This window comes from Mesoplodon densirostris, chromosome 8, assembly GCF_025265405.1.
Source record: "Mesoplodon densirostris isolate mMesDen1 chromosome 8, mMesDen1 primary haplotype, whole genome shotgun sequence".
Classification (NCBI taxonomy): Eukaryota; Metazoa; Chordata; class Mammalia; order Artiodactyla; family Ziphiidae; genus Mesoplodon; species Mesoplodon densirostris.
Window position 1 is genome coordinate 8102490 of NC_082668.1, and position 16468 is coordinate 8118957.

Below are 16468 nucleotides of genomic sequence, written 5' to 3' on the forward strand. Positions count from 1 at the left end.
TGGGAGTTTCCCAGCACAAATAAGCTACTCTATCCTTAAATGATACATTCCTTATTTCAGACATTTCAATTTGAATTACAGAGATCTGAAGGCATGTTTAAAGCAGGCAAGAACCTGATGTATTTGATCCTAGAGCTGGCAATAAGGAAGAAGAAAAGATGATTGTTAAAAATAGGTTTGTGTATATAACAATTTTGGGAAAATCTGATCATGGTAGTAGATATACCTTACCTACCATACTGTTATGGGTGGAGGCTCCAAAGACCTTGCCCTCCAAGATTAAGTACCTTCCAAGTCTTTTTTGGGCCTGCCATGCAGGCCAAGAAACCAAACAGTTCTAAGAAATCCGAATTCCACTGGAATTGAGAGCAATCCAAAATGATAGTGGTTATATAAGAGATTGGATTAAATATAATCTAGTATGATGGGTGCATATTTAAAGAAGAACTTGGAAGACAAAACTTTAAAACAATCATTTGAAGGAAAAGTTAGTTGTCAAAGGAAACAATTTACTGTACTAGACCAATTTCATGTGACCATAAGAAGGTTTGGAAGAGCCATTGAAAGTTAGGGATTAAATGTGCACTTTGATTTTTGTTTGTTTAATTTAGAACAAGAGTAGTTACTCCTATCAGCCCTTCCTTTATTCTCTCTCTTTTAAACTCAAGTTCCTTCTGTGCCAATCTCTTCCAAAATGTCCATCCATACTTCTATTATTCCCTTGCTGAAGTATTAGCATTCTGCATAAAAATAAGTTTTCTTAGGAACTGTATAATAGATATGTTAGAAAACATAGAATAATTGCCCTTGTTTTTCCATCCTTCTTAATTCATGTATAAATTTTACTCTGTTGTAAATTAAGTAAAATAATCCTGTCCCAAGAGAAATTTAGACTTAGCTAACAAAGTGCTTGGTTGATTTATTCCCAAGTACAAGGTAGGTATTCAACAAATACTTGGGTGATAAATGAATAACATTATAATTTTCCATTGGGTATCAATATATCAAATCTATTCCAGTCTGTCTTACTATATTTTAAATATTCAGACAGAAGGATATAGAAGCTAAGTTCCAATGAGAAGAAATTTCACTTGAAATCCACTCCTGACTCTTCAGCTAGTCAGCTTCTGTTTCACAGTTTCACCTGATTTTAATTTTAATACACTCTTATCAGCCTCCTTTACTCTGATTTTCTCTGGGCCACTCACTATGGCTGCATCAACTAAGCTGCTCACCCTAGTTTCCAATCAAGCAAAGAAGTTAATATTTAAACAGCTTTGGCTCCTCTTATAGGAGGGCTTAGCTTTAACCCAACCCCCAGATCCAAGATACCAGAGCTGAATTCTGGGTTCCCCAATCTCCTTTGGTACAGCCAAAAAAGGCCCAGAGTTCTGGTTTTCAAGGTTGGTCTTCTGCTTTGGTTCTTGCTCCCAATACTGCTCTAGCCAATTCTCCTAGCTCAGGGATTAAATCCTATCCTTGACTCCCAGCCTAGTGGCTGCCTCCAACAGTCTGTTTGTAATAAGATGGTCCCACATATCTGGAATTAGAACCCTGTCCCAAAGTCCCAAAAGGAGGCACCCTCTATATGACAAATGCCTACCTGCCTTCTGAATATCTGTGTCACATGCCCCATGAATTTGAGATCTGCTGCCAACAAGCCAGAATGGCATCTGAGTCTATAACCTCTTTGATTCTATGCCTTGTCCAGCGGGCTGTAGCTCATGGTTTCACTTTATAATTGGGTTAGCTCTCTCGGTTTCTATCTATTATGTAGGGCAGATGTCTGGTAAGACACATTCCCAATACTTGCCTCCCTAATGCCCTGGGTAGCTTTCATATCTCTCTAGCCTTAGGATACAGCCACTCAGTTCACTCGAATTCTAATTAATTGTTTCTAAATTGTTTGTCTTCTAAGAATAATACGGGGAGCTACTAAGTAAAAGATTTAAATTTTTTTAAATTAAAAAAATATATAATAAACCATAAAAAGCTACTAAGTAAAAGATTTTTAATTTTTTTAATTAAAAAAATTAATTAACTGAAATACTAGATCAAGACCAGATACTATATGCTGCTTAAAAAAAAAAAAGAGGGCCTCCCTGGTGGCGCAGTGGTTGAGAGTCCGCCTGCCGATGCAGGGGATACGGGTTCATGCCCCGGTCCAGGAGGATCCCATATGCCGCGGAGCGGCTGGGCCCTTGGGCCATGGCCGCTGAGCCTGCGCGTCCGGAGCCTGTGCTCCGCGACGGGAGAGGCCACAGCAGTGAGAGGCCCGCGTACCGCAAAAAAAAAAAAAAAAAAAAAAAAAGAATAATACTGGGCCTTTGGTCGTTTCAATTGATAACGTCATCTTCTTTACCCATGATGGCAACTCAGGATACTGCCTAATGCTAAATCATGTATTATTATTTTCTGGATTTATGTTGATTTTTATGATACCTGACAATATCTATCTACAGATCAAATAACTCTCTCCTTTGCACCTCTGGAATAACAAATAGCAATGAGGTCATGACATGAGGAAATGTGAATCTGAATCCCAACGCTGTCACTCCCTAGTTATATTTATTTGTTCCCTAAATAAGTAAGATGTTTAAGCTAAACCTCAGGTTTCCCATTCACGAAACTGGGATAGAGATAAAAGCAGACTAAAGAATGGTGTGAGACACTAAATACAGTTCCTGGTACACAGCACTAAAAAGTTAGCAATCAGCAGCAGCATCCACAGAGTCTACATACACTTAATTGTAATGTACTATATAGTATTTGATTTTTAAGAGAAGAAAAATAATAGGATGAATTTATTATAGTTTAAAAAAAGATAAAAGACAAGGTTGTTGATGATTATGGAAGATGAACTTGGTGGGAAAAAGAAAAGAAAATGGAAGAGGTGGGGCTAAGATCAAATACATGACAATTAGACGAGTTTACAGAGCAAAGAGCAGGATACTGTGAGCTTCAGTAAAAGGGGGTCAAGGACGTTAGTCTTCCTAGAGGGGGGGATCTTGGTAACAATTGGCAATTCCCTGCTTTTGCCAGTGTCTAAGAGAGTTGGTTGAGGGGCTGCAGCACTCAGCCAACTGCATGGCAGAAAGACAGAGCCTTACTTCATATGTTCCTCCCGGAAAGTGGAAATTTTCACCACCCTCTCCTGCCAAATAATTCTCAGCCCTAAACAAATCATTCTCATCCTAAAACAAAACCAAACCTCTCTCCTTCTCCATTCCCATCTTCCAAACCATAGTTCAAATGGAACCCCTTCTATGAAACCTTCCCAAATTCTCTCAGTTTAGTGTTCGCATAACAACATGTATTTCTCTATCGTGCAAACCGTACTACAACTGTTCCCATCCCTCTTCCAACCAGTCTACAAGCACCTTAAGAGCAAAGCATGTGACCTATTTGAGTTTGTACCTCCAGCATCTAGCACAGGGCAGGAGGGGTGGAGGATGAAAAGCCACCAGGTACCCTGAACTGGTCCAGGCAGAATCATCAAGATCAATGGCTTCTAACCATTTGGGGACACATCCATCCACTCTGAAAACCTGAGGAAAGCCACAAACCCTCAGGCTATAAAAATACATACACACACTCTCACAGAAAAAAAAAAAAAAAGAGCAAAAAAAAACAAACGTAAGGAAAGGAAAGAACATTAAGCTAAGTCAAGACATATGGATTCTACTCCCTGTTTCCCAAAACTCCAAGTTCTCAAACAAGTCACTTAACTTCCAAATTGACAAAGTAAAGAAACTATCATTTGCCTCAAGAATCCTTCATTAAATGTCTATAATAAAAATTACATATAAATACTAAAAGCATGGAGGAATTCTGAAATTATAATTGTTATATAAGAGCAAATTTTTTTATTATTGCCTCACAGCTTGATACTTCTACAGCTATCTATTTTGCCAAAAAACATGCTGTGAAATAAATTGACTATTTACTACTACAGCTAAAAGAACTGTTGTTTACATACCCAAGAGGGGTGAGCACAACAAGAATAGAGAAGCAAAGATGAATAATCCAATTAATTCGCATTTGCTCACACCATTGACGACAGATTCCTTTGATAACAATATGCTTTTGTACTAACAAACCTGTAATACAATTGGCCAGTATCCTTTGAGATGTTTATATTCTACATGTCAGGGATTCTTGATGACAGGCTGAATATTCTCTTCTCTCTAGTTTGACCCTGTCACCAACAACTGTCACAGGTGGGCTACAGCCAGCAGAGCTCCCTCTTCAGAATGGGAAGCTGTGAAATACTTATTCCAATGAGGCCTAAGAGACATACTTAACGGGGCTGACTTGAATATAAAAAGCAGTTGTCAGGCAGCCACTGTGAAGACCTTTAGGAACTCCACAGAAACGGAACAAGTAAGGAACCCTGAGCCACTCTGTACACTTCAAATCTTCTGAAAGCCGAAGAGGGCCTATATACATACCAAGGCAGCCCCTCTGTCATCACCCCTTCTACCAGCAACACAAAGGGTAGGGTTCTCCTTGCCAGTCTAGGCCTTTCTCTATATCCATTCCAATCCTTGCTCAAAAGGATGTCATTAATAATAAGAGGTTCAGGATCCAGTCTCTCAGGCAGACATCAGGGCCCAGCCACAAGTGTTAAGGTTCACATTTCTTCCTCAACTATCTTCCTGCCAACCAAGTCTCAGATCCTGGGCCCAGAGAGTTCATCCCCAAGTTCCCTAGCTGCTTCTTTCTTCTCTTCTCCTGACTCACGTATTATAGCCTTGTTATTCAAAGGATGGTTCCAGAACCCGTAGCACCAATGTTGACTGGGGACTTGCTAGAAATGCACGATTTGGGACACCACCTCAGATCTACTAAATTAGAATTTGCATTTTAACAAAATCCCCAGGTGAATCATTTGCAAGTTAGAGACAAGCACTGGCCTATAAGATTGGCCTCAATTCTAATGACGTATCCTCACATCCATCTTTCTCTGACCAAAAACAGCTACTGTCAGCTTTGCTCTGCACACGTCCTTCATGAATATCACCTCCTCTCCAGACTCCTCAGTACTAACACCAACACTGGCCTTCTGAGTCCCTCTATTTCCCTCTATCCATCTGCCTAGAAACCCCAGCACTGCCCATTCCCGTACAGGACAGTGACTGCTATGATTCTTGATGAGGTGCCTGGCCCACCTGCCAGTAGCTCTGATGGCAGTCTCCAAAGCCAAGTGGGCTCCGAAGTTCCCTTTTCTGTGCTGGTTCAGGAGTCTTAGGCATTGGTAAGAAAACCATCAGAGGCTTTTCTACAATTAAGCTCTAGCACCATTTCTGAGGTCCCAGGCAATACCTAGCACCCAAGATTCAGAGACTTAGCCTACTTTTCTTTTGACTTGAAAGATGCCATGGTCCACTCTAGCCTCTGCAGTATTTCTCTCCACAAGACTGACTATTAAAGAGATTCAGATTGGACAACACAGAGGATAAACAGGGACTCTTTGCATTTTAAGAAGTGTACTGCTCGGGACTTCCCTGGCAGCCCAGTAGTTAAGACTTTGCCTTCCAACGCAGGGGGTGCAGTTTCGATCCCTGGTTGGGGAGCTAAGATCCCACATGCCTCGTGGCCAAAAAACCAAAACATAATACAGAAGCAATATTGTAACAAATTCAATAAAGACTTTAAAATTGGCCCACATCAAAAAAAATCTTAAAAAAAAAAAGAAGTGTACTGCTAACTGGAAAGTTGTTTTTACACTTGGGGGAATGCAGAAATAATATAGGCGGACCATTACAAATTACAGCTAAAAGGATTTCATCAAAAGTTCCTGACTCTTGGGCTTCCCTGGTGGCACAGCGGTTGAGAGTCCGCCTGCCGATGCAGGGGACACGGGTGCGTGCCCCGGTCCAGGAGGATCCCACATGCCACGGAGCAGCTAGGCCCGTGAGCCATGGCCGCTGAGCCTGTGCGTCCGGAGCCTGTGCTCCACAACGGGAGAGGCCACAACAGTGAGAGGCCCGCATACTGGAGAAAAAAAAAAAAAAAAAAAAAAACAGTTCCTGACTCTAGCCTCTTTGGTCTGGGCTTCCTATGCTTAATCCTGAGAACATATTTCACTAAACATCCTCCTCCTCCTTGCTTAAGGGCTAAAGGTATACTGACTCCTTCCATGAAGCTTCCTCTTGCCAGCAACAGGTCTGAAAAAGTTATCAAGGAAGGTAGATCAAAAAAGGCCTCCCTAGGTTCAGGCGGGTTATATGGCCTATGAGAGCCTGAGCCTGTTGATACCCATTTCACTTGGTCCTCTGCCCACTACACCCTCAGGATGCATCAGCCTTTTCTCTAAACCAGGCACTGGTGGAATTTAACCATAATGGCCCATACCCCAATATATCAGGGGCACAGGCCTCTCTGCAGTCTCCTTACCTGACCTCTGGAGATCCTCTTGCTGACCTCTAAATGTTGGCTTGCCCAAGAACTCAGGATTCAGCTGCCTTCTCTAGCTACACTCTCTAGGTGACCTCATCTACTGTGTGGTTTTAACACCTATGTTGGTAATTCCCAAATTTATATCTCTAGTCCCAGTCTCTTCTTGGAGCTCCAGACTCATTTGTCCAAATATCTTCTTTTTGTTTGTTTGTTTCTTCATTTTCACTATTTTTTACCGCTTTATTGAGGTATAACTGACATACAATAAACTACATATATTTAAAGTACACAAATTGATTGGTCTTGACATACACAATTATGAAACTATCCCATCAAGATAATGAACATGTCCATCACCCCCAAAAGTTTCTTTGGGGCCCCTTGGTAATCCCCCGGTCCTACTCCCACCCCAGGCAACCAATGATCTGCCTTTTGTCATTATAAATTAGTTTGCATTTTCCAGTTTTATATAATGGAATCATACAGAGTGTATTCTTTTTTGTCTTGCTTCTTTCACCCATCATAATTATTTTGAGATTCACCCATGTTATTACATGTATCAATAATTCCTTAATTTTTTTTAACAGCTAAGTTGTATTCCATTGAATGGATATACGAAAATTGGTTTCCATGATGATGGACACTTGAGTGGTTTCCAGTTTGGGACTATTACCAAAAAAGCTGCTATGAACTTTCACATATAAATCTTTTTTTTTTTTTTTTTTTTTTTTTTTTTTTTTTGCTGTACGCGGGCCTCTCACTGCTGTGGCCCCTCCCGTTGCGGAGCACAGGCTCCGGACACACAGGCTCCGCGGCCATGGCTCGCGGGCCCAGCCGCTCCGCGGCATGTGGGATCCTCCGGGATCGGGGCACGAACCCGTGTCCCCTGCATCGGCAGGCGGACTCTCAACCACTGCGCCACCAGGGAGGCCCGACATATAAATCTTTATATGAACAAATGCCTTAATTTTGCTAAGGTAAATATCCAGGAATGGAATAGCTGGCTCATATGTTAGGTGTATGCTTAACTTTTTAAGAAACTTCCAGACTGTTTTCCAAAGTGATTGCACCATTTTGTATTCCCACAAGCAGCATATGAGGGATCCTTGTTCAATATCCTTGCCAACACTGGTTATGGTCAGCCATTTCGACTTTAGCCATTCTAGTGATTTTGCAGTAGTATTTTGTGCTTTTAATTTCCATTCCATAATGACTAATTATGTTGAGCATCTTTTCATATGCTTATTTGCCATCCATATATCTTATTCAGTAAAGTATCTGTACACATCTTTAATATAGTTTTTAACTGGGTTGTTTGTTTATTATTGACTTATAAGAGTTCTTATATTCTAGATAAAAGTTTTTGGTGAGATAAGTGTTTTGCAAATATTTTCTCCTAGTCTGTGGCTTGCTTTTTCATTTTTTATAACTGTCTATTGAAAACTAAAAGTTTATAATTTTAACTAAAAATTTATTGATTTTTTTCTTTTATATTTCATATTTTTTATATTACACTTAAAAAATATTTGCCAAATCTAAGGTCACTAAATTTTCTCCTCTATTTTCTTCTAGAAAGATTACAGTATTTAGATCCACGATTCACTTCAAGTTAATTTCTATATATGGTACAAGGTAAGGGTTGAAGTTCATTGTTTTTCATATGGCTACACAATTTTAATAGCACACCTGTTGAAAAGATATTCTTTCCCCATTGAATTACCTTGGCACCTTTGTAGAAAATTTATTAGTCATATAGGTATGGGTCTATTTCTGGATTCTCTATTATGCTCCATTGATCTATATGTCCATCTTGATAATATCAAACTGTCTCAATTACCAAAGCCTTATAATAAGTACTGAAATCAGGTAGTATATGTCCCCCAACTTTGTGGTTCTTTGTTTTGGCTATTCTAGGTCCTTTGCCCTTTCAAATAAGTCTTAAAATCAGTTTGTTAATTTCTACAAAGAAGCCTGCTAGGATTTTGTTTGGAATTATGCTTAATCTACAGATCAATTTGAATAGAATTCGCAGTTTAACAATATTGAGTCTTTTAATTCATGAACACAGTATTTCTCACCATTTACTCAGGCCTTATTTAATTTCTCTCAATAATGTTTTATAGTCTTACACATCTTTGGTCACATTTAACCCTAAGTATTTCATATTTTTCATCCTATTAAAAATGGTACTTTAAGAAAGTTTTCAACTTCCTATTTTTCATTGCTACTATATAGAAATACAATGGGTTTTTGTATATCAGCCTCTGTCCTTCAGCCTTGCTAAGCTCACTTATTAGTTCTAGTAGCTTTTCTTGTAAATTCCTTAGGTTTTTATACATAGAAAATCACAAAGTCTGAGAATAAAGAAGGTTTTCCTTCATCCTTTCCGATCTAAATGTTTTTTCTATGGCTTTATCATACTGACTAGAATCTCCAGTCTGATGTTGAATAAAAGGAATGAGAAGGGACAGTCTTACCTCATTCCCAATAGCAGAAAAAAAAATCCACTCTTTCACCACTAAGAATAATGTTAGTTATAAGTATCTCCTAGATATTCTTCACCAGACTGAAGAAGTCCTATTGCTAGTCTACTATGAGTTTTTATCATGAATGGTTGTGGACTTTTATCAAATATATTTTCTGCATCTATCAAAATGATAGCATTTGATTTAAATATGGGGTTAACTTTAGCCTGTTAATATGATGAATTACGCCAAATTGCTTTACAGATATTAAACCAACCTTGCACTCCTGAGATAAACCCCACTTGCTCATGTTGTATTATCCTTTTAATACATTGCTGGATTTTATTTGTTAATATTTTGTTGAGGACTTTTTCACCCATATTTGTGAGGAGTACTGGTCTGTAGCTTTCTTTTCTTAAAAAGTCCTTTCCTGGTTTTGGTATTAGGGCAATGCTGGCCTCACAGAATGAGATGGAAAAGGTATCCTTCTCTTGCTTTTCCTGTAAGCATTTTTGTAAAATCAGGACTATTTCTTCCTTAAATGTTTAGTGGAATTCATCAGTAAGTGAAACCATCTAGGCCTCCATATACTTTCAAGATCTCTATTAAAATGTCTAAAAAGAAATTAAGGGCTTCCCTGGTGGCGCAGTGGTTGGGAGTCCGCCTGCCAGTGTGGGAGACGTGGGTTCGTGCCCTGATCTGGGAGGATCCCACATGCCACGGAGCAGCTGGGCCCATACGCCTCAACTACTGAGCCTGCACTCTGGGGCCCACAAGCCACAACTACTGAAGCCCATGTGCCTAGAGCCCATGCTCGGCAACAAGAGAAGCCACCGCAATGAGAAGCCCGCGCACAGCAATGAAGAGTAGACCTCACGCACCGCAATTAGAGAAAGCCCGCGCGCAGGAATGAAGACCCAACGCAGCCAAAAATAAATAAATAAATGTAAAAAAAAAAAAGAATACTAGGAATCACGCAGCTCAATATTAAAAAAACAAACAACCCAATCAAAAAATGGGCAGAAGAGGGCTTCCCTAGTGGCACAGTGGTTTAGAGTCCACCTGCCAATGCAGGGGACATGGGTTTGTGCCCTGGTCCAGGAAGATCCCACATGCCGCGGAGCGGCTGGGCCCATGAGCCATGGCCACTGAGCCTGCACGTCCGGAGACCGTGCTCTGCAACGGGAGACGCCACAACAGTGAGAGGCCCATGTACCGCAAAAAAAAAAAAACAAATGGGCAGAAGACCTAAAGAGACATTTCTCCAAAGAAGACATACAGATGGCCAAGAGGCACATGAAAAGCTGCTCAACATCACTAATGATTAGAGAAATGCAAATCAAAACTACAATGAGGTATCACCTCACACCAGTTAGAATGGGCATCATCAGAAAACCTACAAACAACAAATGCTGGAGAGGGTGTGGAGAAAAGGGAACCCTCTTGCACTGTTGATGGGAAGGTAAATTGATACAGCCACTATGGAGAACAGTATGGAGGTTCCTTAAAAAACTAAAAATAGAATTACCATATGACCCAGTCATCCCACTACTGGGCAAATACCCAGAGAAAACCATAATTCAAAAAGACACATGCACCCCAATGTTCACTGCAGCACTATTTACAATAGCCAGTTCATGGAAGCAACCTAAATGCCCATCGACAGACAAATGGATAAAGAAGATGTGGTACATATATACAATGGAATATTACTCAGCCATAAAAAGGAATGAAATTGGGTCATTTTGTAGATGTGGATGGACCTAGAGACTGTCATACAGAGTGAAGTAAGTCAGAAAGAGAAAAACAAATATCATATATTAATGCATATATGTGGAACCTAGAAAAATGGTACAGATGAACCGGTTTGCAAGGCAGAAATCGAGACACATATGTAGAGAACAAACATATGGATACCATGTATGGGGGAAAGAGGACGGGCGTGGGGGTAGGTGGTGGTGGTGGGATGAATTGGGAGATTGGGATTGACATATATACACTAATATGTATAAAATAGATAATAAGAAACTGCTGTATAAATGAAATAATATGAAATTCAAAAAAAAGAAAAGAATACTAGGAAGAAAAATTCAGACTTAGATATACAGGTTACCAGTTTTATAAGACAATTCAAAGAAATTGTTGCTATGAATCATTCTAGTGCCTGATCCTTATTTAAAACAATAGTCAAAACAAAACCAAATCTTCCTTTTCAGCTGACAGACACAGATGGAGACTAAAACCCAGAATATTCTCATGTTAAAAACATTTTCGTCTGCTACCAAATTTCTGTTTTATAAAAATACACAGTCTATTTTTATCTGCCACGAGAAGTCCAATTACCAAACTGGACATCACAGAACTAGATATGTGTTGCCTGGGTTCTCCAGGAGAGGCAGCAAGAACATGTGAAGACTGCACCATCCCTATGGCTTTGTCTTTCTAGTTCTCCCAGCATTAAATGTGGGATATTAATACATATCAGGTTTGAATGTCCCCTGCAAGCTGTTTTTCTATCCTAAAAATTACCAGAAACCAATGCAAAACATGTGACAGGGAAGACAGATCATAGGGGAGGGAACAAGGTGAACCGAAATCATTAAATGTCTGCGCACCCAATGCTTCTATGTCCCAAGAATTCTGTGGTCTGCTTCTGAGGCAACCAAGGGCCTTAGGGGTCTGTGACTGCTTCAGTTAATGATGTCTCACTGATGCACTACTGCAAAAGGCCCTGAGAAGGCTACAGTTATAAAAGGAAAATTTAACTCACCTTCCACTGCTCCTCTGGAAGCAGATTCACAACCACCAGATCCCCATTCAAGGCTCTATTACGAGCAACAACCCCGTCAATAAAAATGTCTCGATCACCATCCTAGGTTGGAGAAGGAAATAAAGTAGTCAGTTTACCACGGCTTGGAACCAAAAATTACTTCCTTGGTTTAAAAACTGTAGACTCTACAAACTGTCCACTAAGTTAACAGGAACACTAGTATTTAGCCACAAGCAGACCTAGAGGAAGCTCAGTCTCTTTGGAACTAATAGAAATGGTGATGAACACAGAAGAGCAGGTTAACATAATACTAAAAAATCACCAAATAAGAGAAGATCTACTGTAGACGAGCCAAAACCAAACAAACAAAAATACATAAAGCAGAAAATGAGGACTGCATGCTTTCATAACTGAAATGAGAAAGGAGTAAGTTACCCTTTTTGGTTTTAAATAAAGTAAAGCATGATGGTACCTTTTCTACATGACTGAATTTTTGTAAGGGAAAGGTAAAAAGTAGACAATTTGCAAGAAAACAGAAGAACAACAACATATTGATATAATCCCCAAAGAAAACCAACCAAGGGCAGGAGCAACAACCAGCTCCAGGAGTTGGGTTCTCTAGGAGAAAACCAGCAAAGTCACACTCCCTCCAAAGAAGTGGCAGAGAGAGCAATGTGGCTTGTTTGTTTGTTTTCTAACTGAAGTATAGTTGATTTACAATACTGTGTTAGTTTCAGGTGTGCAGCATAGTGATTCGGTTATTTTTTTCCAGATTATATTCCATTATAGGTTATTACAAGATATTGAATACAATTCCCTGTACTGTACAGTAAATCTTATTTGCTTATCTATTTCATGTACAGTAGTTTGTATCTGTTAATTCCACATTCCTAACTGTCCCTCTCCAACCTCTGGTAAACATAAATTTGTTTCTACGTCTGTGAGTCTGTTATATATAGATTCATTTGTATTATTTTTTAGAATCCACATATAAGTGATACCATATAGTATTTTTCTTTCTCTGTCTGTCTCTGTCTTCACTAAGCATTATATTCTCTAGGTCCATCCATGTTGCAGCAAATGGCAGTATTTCACTCTTTTGTATGGCTGAGTAATATTCCAATGTATATATACCACATCTTCTTAAGCCAATCGTCTGTTGATTAGCACCTGGGTTGTTTTCATGTCTTGGCTATTGAACCCAGGTCCACAGCAGTGAAAGCCCGAGTCTTAATCACTGGGCCGCCAGGGAATTCCCCTCAAGCACATACTTAAAAACAATCCACCTGAAGCAGTGTAGCCCCAGTGAACTCCCTAGGTATCGACTGCCAAACTTAATTAGTTGCTAGAGTCTTCTTATCAAGACAAATTACTTTGCAAAAATAATTAAATGGAAAAGGTAGCTAAGAAAAGCATGCCTTCAGCTATAAGGTTCCATGAAAAAATTAAACATTTTCAAAATGTTTCACCAACAAACATGCAAAGACATGGTTGGACCTAGAGACTGTCATACAGAATGAAGTAAGTCAGAAAGAGAAAAACAAATATCATACATTAACACATATGTGTGGAATCTAGAAAAAATGGTACAGATGTACCGGTTTGCAAGGCAGAAATAGAGACACAGCTGTAGAGAACAAACGTATGGACACCAAGGGGGGAAAGGGGAGAAGGGGAGGGGGGCGGTGGTGGTGGGATGAATTGGGAGATTGGAATTGACATATATACACTAATATGCATAAAATAGATAACTAATAAGAACCTGCTGTATAAAAATAAATAAATAAAATACATATATGCAAAAAAACAAACAAACATGCAAACATGTACTCTTATCCTTTCATCCTTCCAAGAGTTTATATTATGTGCTTCTTTTCAGAGGATAAGAGGGAAGTAAAATGTTAATTTTTCTCAAAGGAGGTAACAGCAAACTGGCTTGGAAAGCCACCACCAGTCAAAATTTTCTACTAGAGACAGTTGATGTTACACTCAATAGACTGCAGGTAATTACTATGATATTTTAAATAAAGATAAAATTAGCACTGCAAATTTACCACCACACTCACAGAATGGGATTTCATGTACTCAGTATTTTTTTTACAGTTTCCAATTACAAACCATTAGAGATCTTTAGAATAGTCTTTCTGTTCAACTTCCAATTTCCAATTCAATTTCCAGGCTAGCAGCTGTGGCCTGCACACTTTGCCAAACCTGACCCACCCTAGTCCCTAAGGAATAGCTACCGTGCCAGCCACAAAGACGGTTCATGATAAGCTTCTCAGAGAAATAGGAAGAGGCAACCAGTAAATAAAGAGTGAACAATTGAAGTGTGGCACACATCATCAATTGCCTTCTGCAATTCATAAAGTAATGGGATCTCTCTGACTTCTCTACAATGAAAATAAAGCTGTCTAGAGGTCATCCGAACCCATCATCATGTGTCAAAACGTATGCAATCAGATGCCTCTTTCAGAAGCAGCTACACCACTCTTAGCTTAGAGAGTTAAGAGGGTAAGATATTGGTATTGTCATGTTTCTATCCCAAGAAACGAAGAGAAGCAGGGCTGAATTGAACCTCGAATACACAAATCTATAGATATTGAATCACAACTCAGCTCTTACTTGATTCATTCAGAAGCCTGCATCTATTGCAGAATCTCTTATTTTAAAGATACTTGAGGACAGCTCAATATTAAAAGTTTGAGTTAATCCCTCCTAACTACATTTTTTTTCCAAATTAACAAACTGTAATTGTTTTCCCAAAGATATATTTTTTTCATATACATCCATCATACACTGTAAACAAAAAAAAAGCAGTGTACATGCAATAAGAGAAAATAAATAGCATAGGTATTTCTAGGAGAAGAAAATCCATAGCATAGGTAAGGGGGCTCTAGTCTGGAGCACAGCTGAGTTTCCAGCAGTATAACCTCTTAACTACTTTTTAAGGCCAAAGAATTCATTCCTGCATTTGAACACCAGAAGACTTGATCTACCCATCAGAAAGAATAGAAAAAAAAGAAAAATGGATAATGATCAACCTGTTGGAAATATAAAGGGATCTGTGGGTAATCTAACTAAATATTTAGGAGGCAGGAGTGGGGAGGACAGCCCAAGTACACTATGATGTTCAGAACATCCTCCACCGATGGAATAGCTCCCTTTGGACCAGAAATAAATTCCATAGATGTACAAAGAGTGCCTCCCATGATGAGATGCACAAAAAAGCTACAGAACTCCTTGCACCAATATAATTCAGAATTGAAACTGTGCTTTTTATAAAAGCCAGGTTTTTACATCTGGTCCATTTCTCCTCTTTATCTTATGCCCAAGTGGGATAAAAAGGCACCTCAATAATATCAATTTATCTTGGTTTTTTGAAAAAAGTTACATGATTTTATTCTTACTTTTATTGAGAACAAGAGAACACTAGCAGGTACACACAGAAGTAACATCCCATGTATTTTGAGTTTGTCATAGGAAAATGAGTATCAACTTTCTATCAGTAGAAACTACAATAAACCTAAATCATGTTCCCCCAAAACAAAGTACTTTTTTATACCTGATGATCAATTCATTGTTTCTAGCCTGTTAATATATGTATATATTTAACACAGAAAGTGACACTGTATAAGTTCTCAACTGTTTTTGGAGTCAATAAGAATAAACCTAAATAATTTGATCAAATCTAGTCTATTTTTGTTTCTCCAAAAACTTTAGAATTTTAAAGTTATGAAGAACATTAGACAATATTTAATCCACCCCTTCATTTTACAATAAAGGAAACTTTCCGTTTCTTATTGTCAGAGCAGAGGCTTCATCTTCTATCAATTCCTATCTTTATTCTCCCTGCTAAAGCAGGGACAGGTAACAGTCAGGCCCTGCTTCTGATATCCTACCTTCTTGTCTACCTGTGAGCATTTTTCCAGTTCATACAAGTTCACAGTTGACATGGGCACGAGCTACGTATACTCAGAAATCTAGACCAGTGGTGGGATTTACCTACATGTAATTCATTGCCTCTACTATCTCCCCCTTCAACTGCTCTCCATAATGCTTCTAAAACCTGAAACTGACCAGAAAATCTACAAAACCAGAATGCAGGATTGTGCCAGTGTCCAAAACTGGAGTATCTACAATCACTTATAGCTGGGCCTTGATAGAGCTTCTGTAGTAGAGGTGAGTCATTTAGCACTTTTTCTCCCTCTGAGACAATTTTATTACTCCATCAGTGGCCAGATAAGAGAATAAAAGAGGTATAGAAGTAAGCCAATCCTAATATCACAACTGTAAAAAATTCTAAATAGGACATGCCAGGAGTACAATTTCAAGTGGGAGAACAACTTGAGCTTTTGAAACATCAGTAACTTTTGCCTAACTTCCTTTAACAAGCCAGATTAAACAGTGGCAACACATCATTTGTAAATTTAAATCACATGAACTTAACTTACAGGAACATAACTAGGCCAACACTTCAGAGGACCTCTGCTCTGGCCCTCCTCCGACCACACCCCTCAACAGGTAAGGAGTTCTCAAGGCTAAATGGATTGTAATCAGCCCCAAGCCCATTTCCAGGGCATATATAAGCACCTTCCTCAGGTCTGTCTTCCCAAACGCAGACCACATCACAGGTGGCACCCCTAGACCTGACAGGTGGCTAATGGGTGGGTATTTCTAAGGGGTACGGGCAGAGCTTGGACATGTGGGATAAGATGCTCACCTAGAGGGCAAGGGCCCTTGCTGAATGGGGGGTAGGAGGCAGGAGGGCAGCAAAGAGGGGACAGGGAGCAAGAACTGGGAAGGGAAGAGGGGCAGGCCAGAGGTGGACCCT

The 16468-nt window shown here is 39.4% G+C and overlaps 1 protein-coding gene across 5 annotated transcripts in view; it reads right to left on the minus strand.

Annotated features, from left to right (window-relative positions):
* The window catches only part of DIS3L2 (DIS3 like 3'-5' exoribonuclease 2), a 375400-nt gene that overhangs the window by 292213 nt on the left and 66719 nt on the right, over positions 1 to 16468 (minus strand). For all 5 annotated transcript variants that reach the window (XM_060107077.1, XM_060107078.1, XM_060107079.1 and 2 more), the window contains one exon: positions 11638 to 11739. In XM_060107077.1, coding sequence (XP_059963060.1) covers positions 11638 to 11739 — 102 coding nt within the window. The remainder of the gene's footprint in view (positions 1 to 11637; positions 11740 to 16468) is intronic.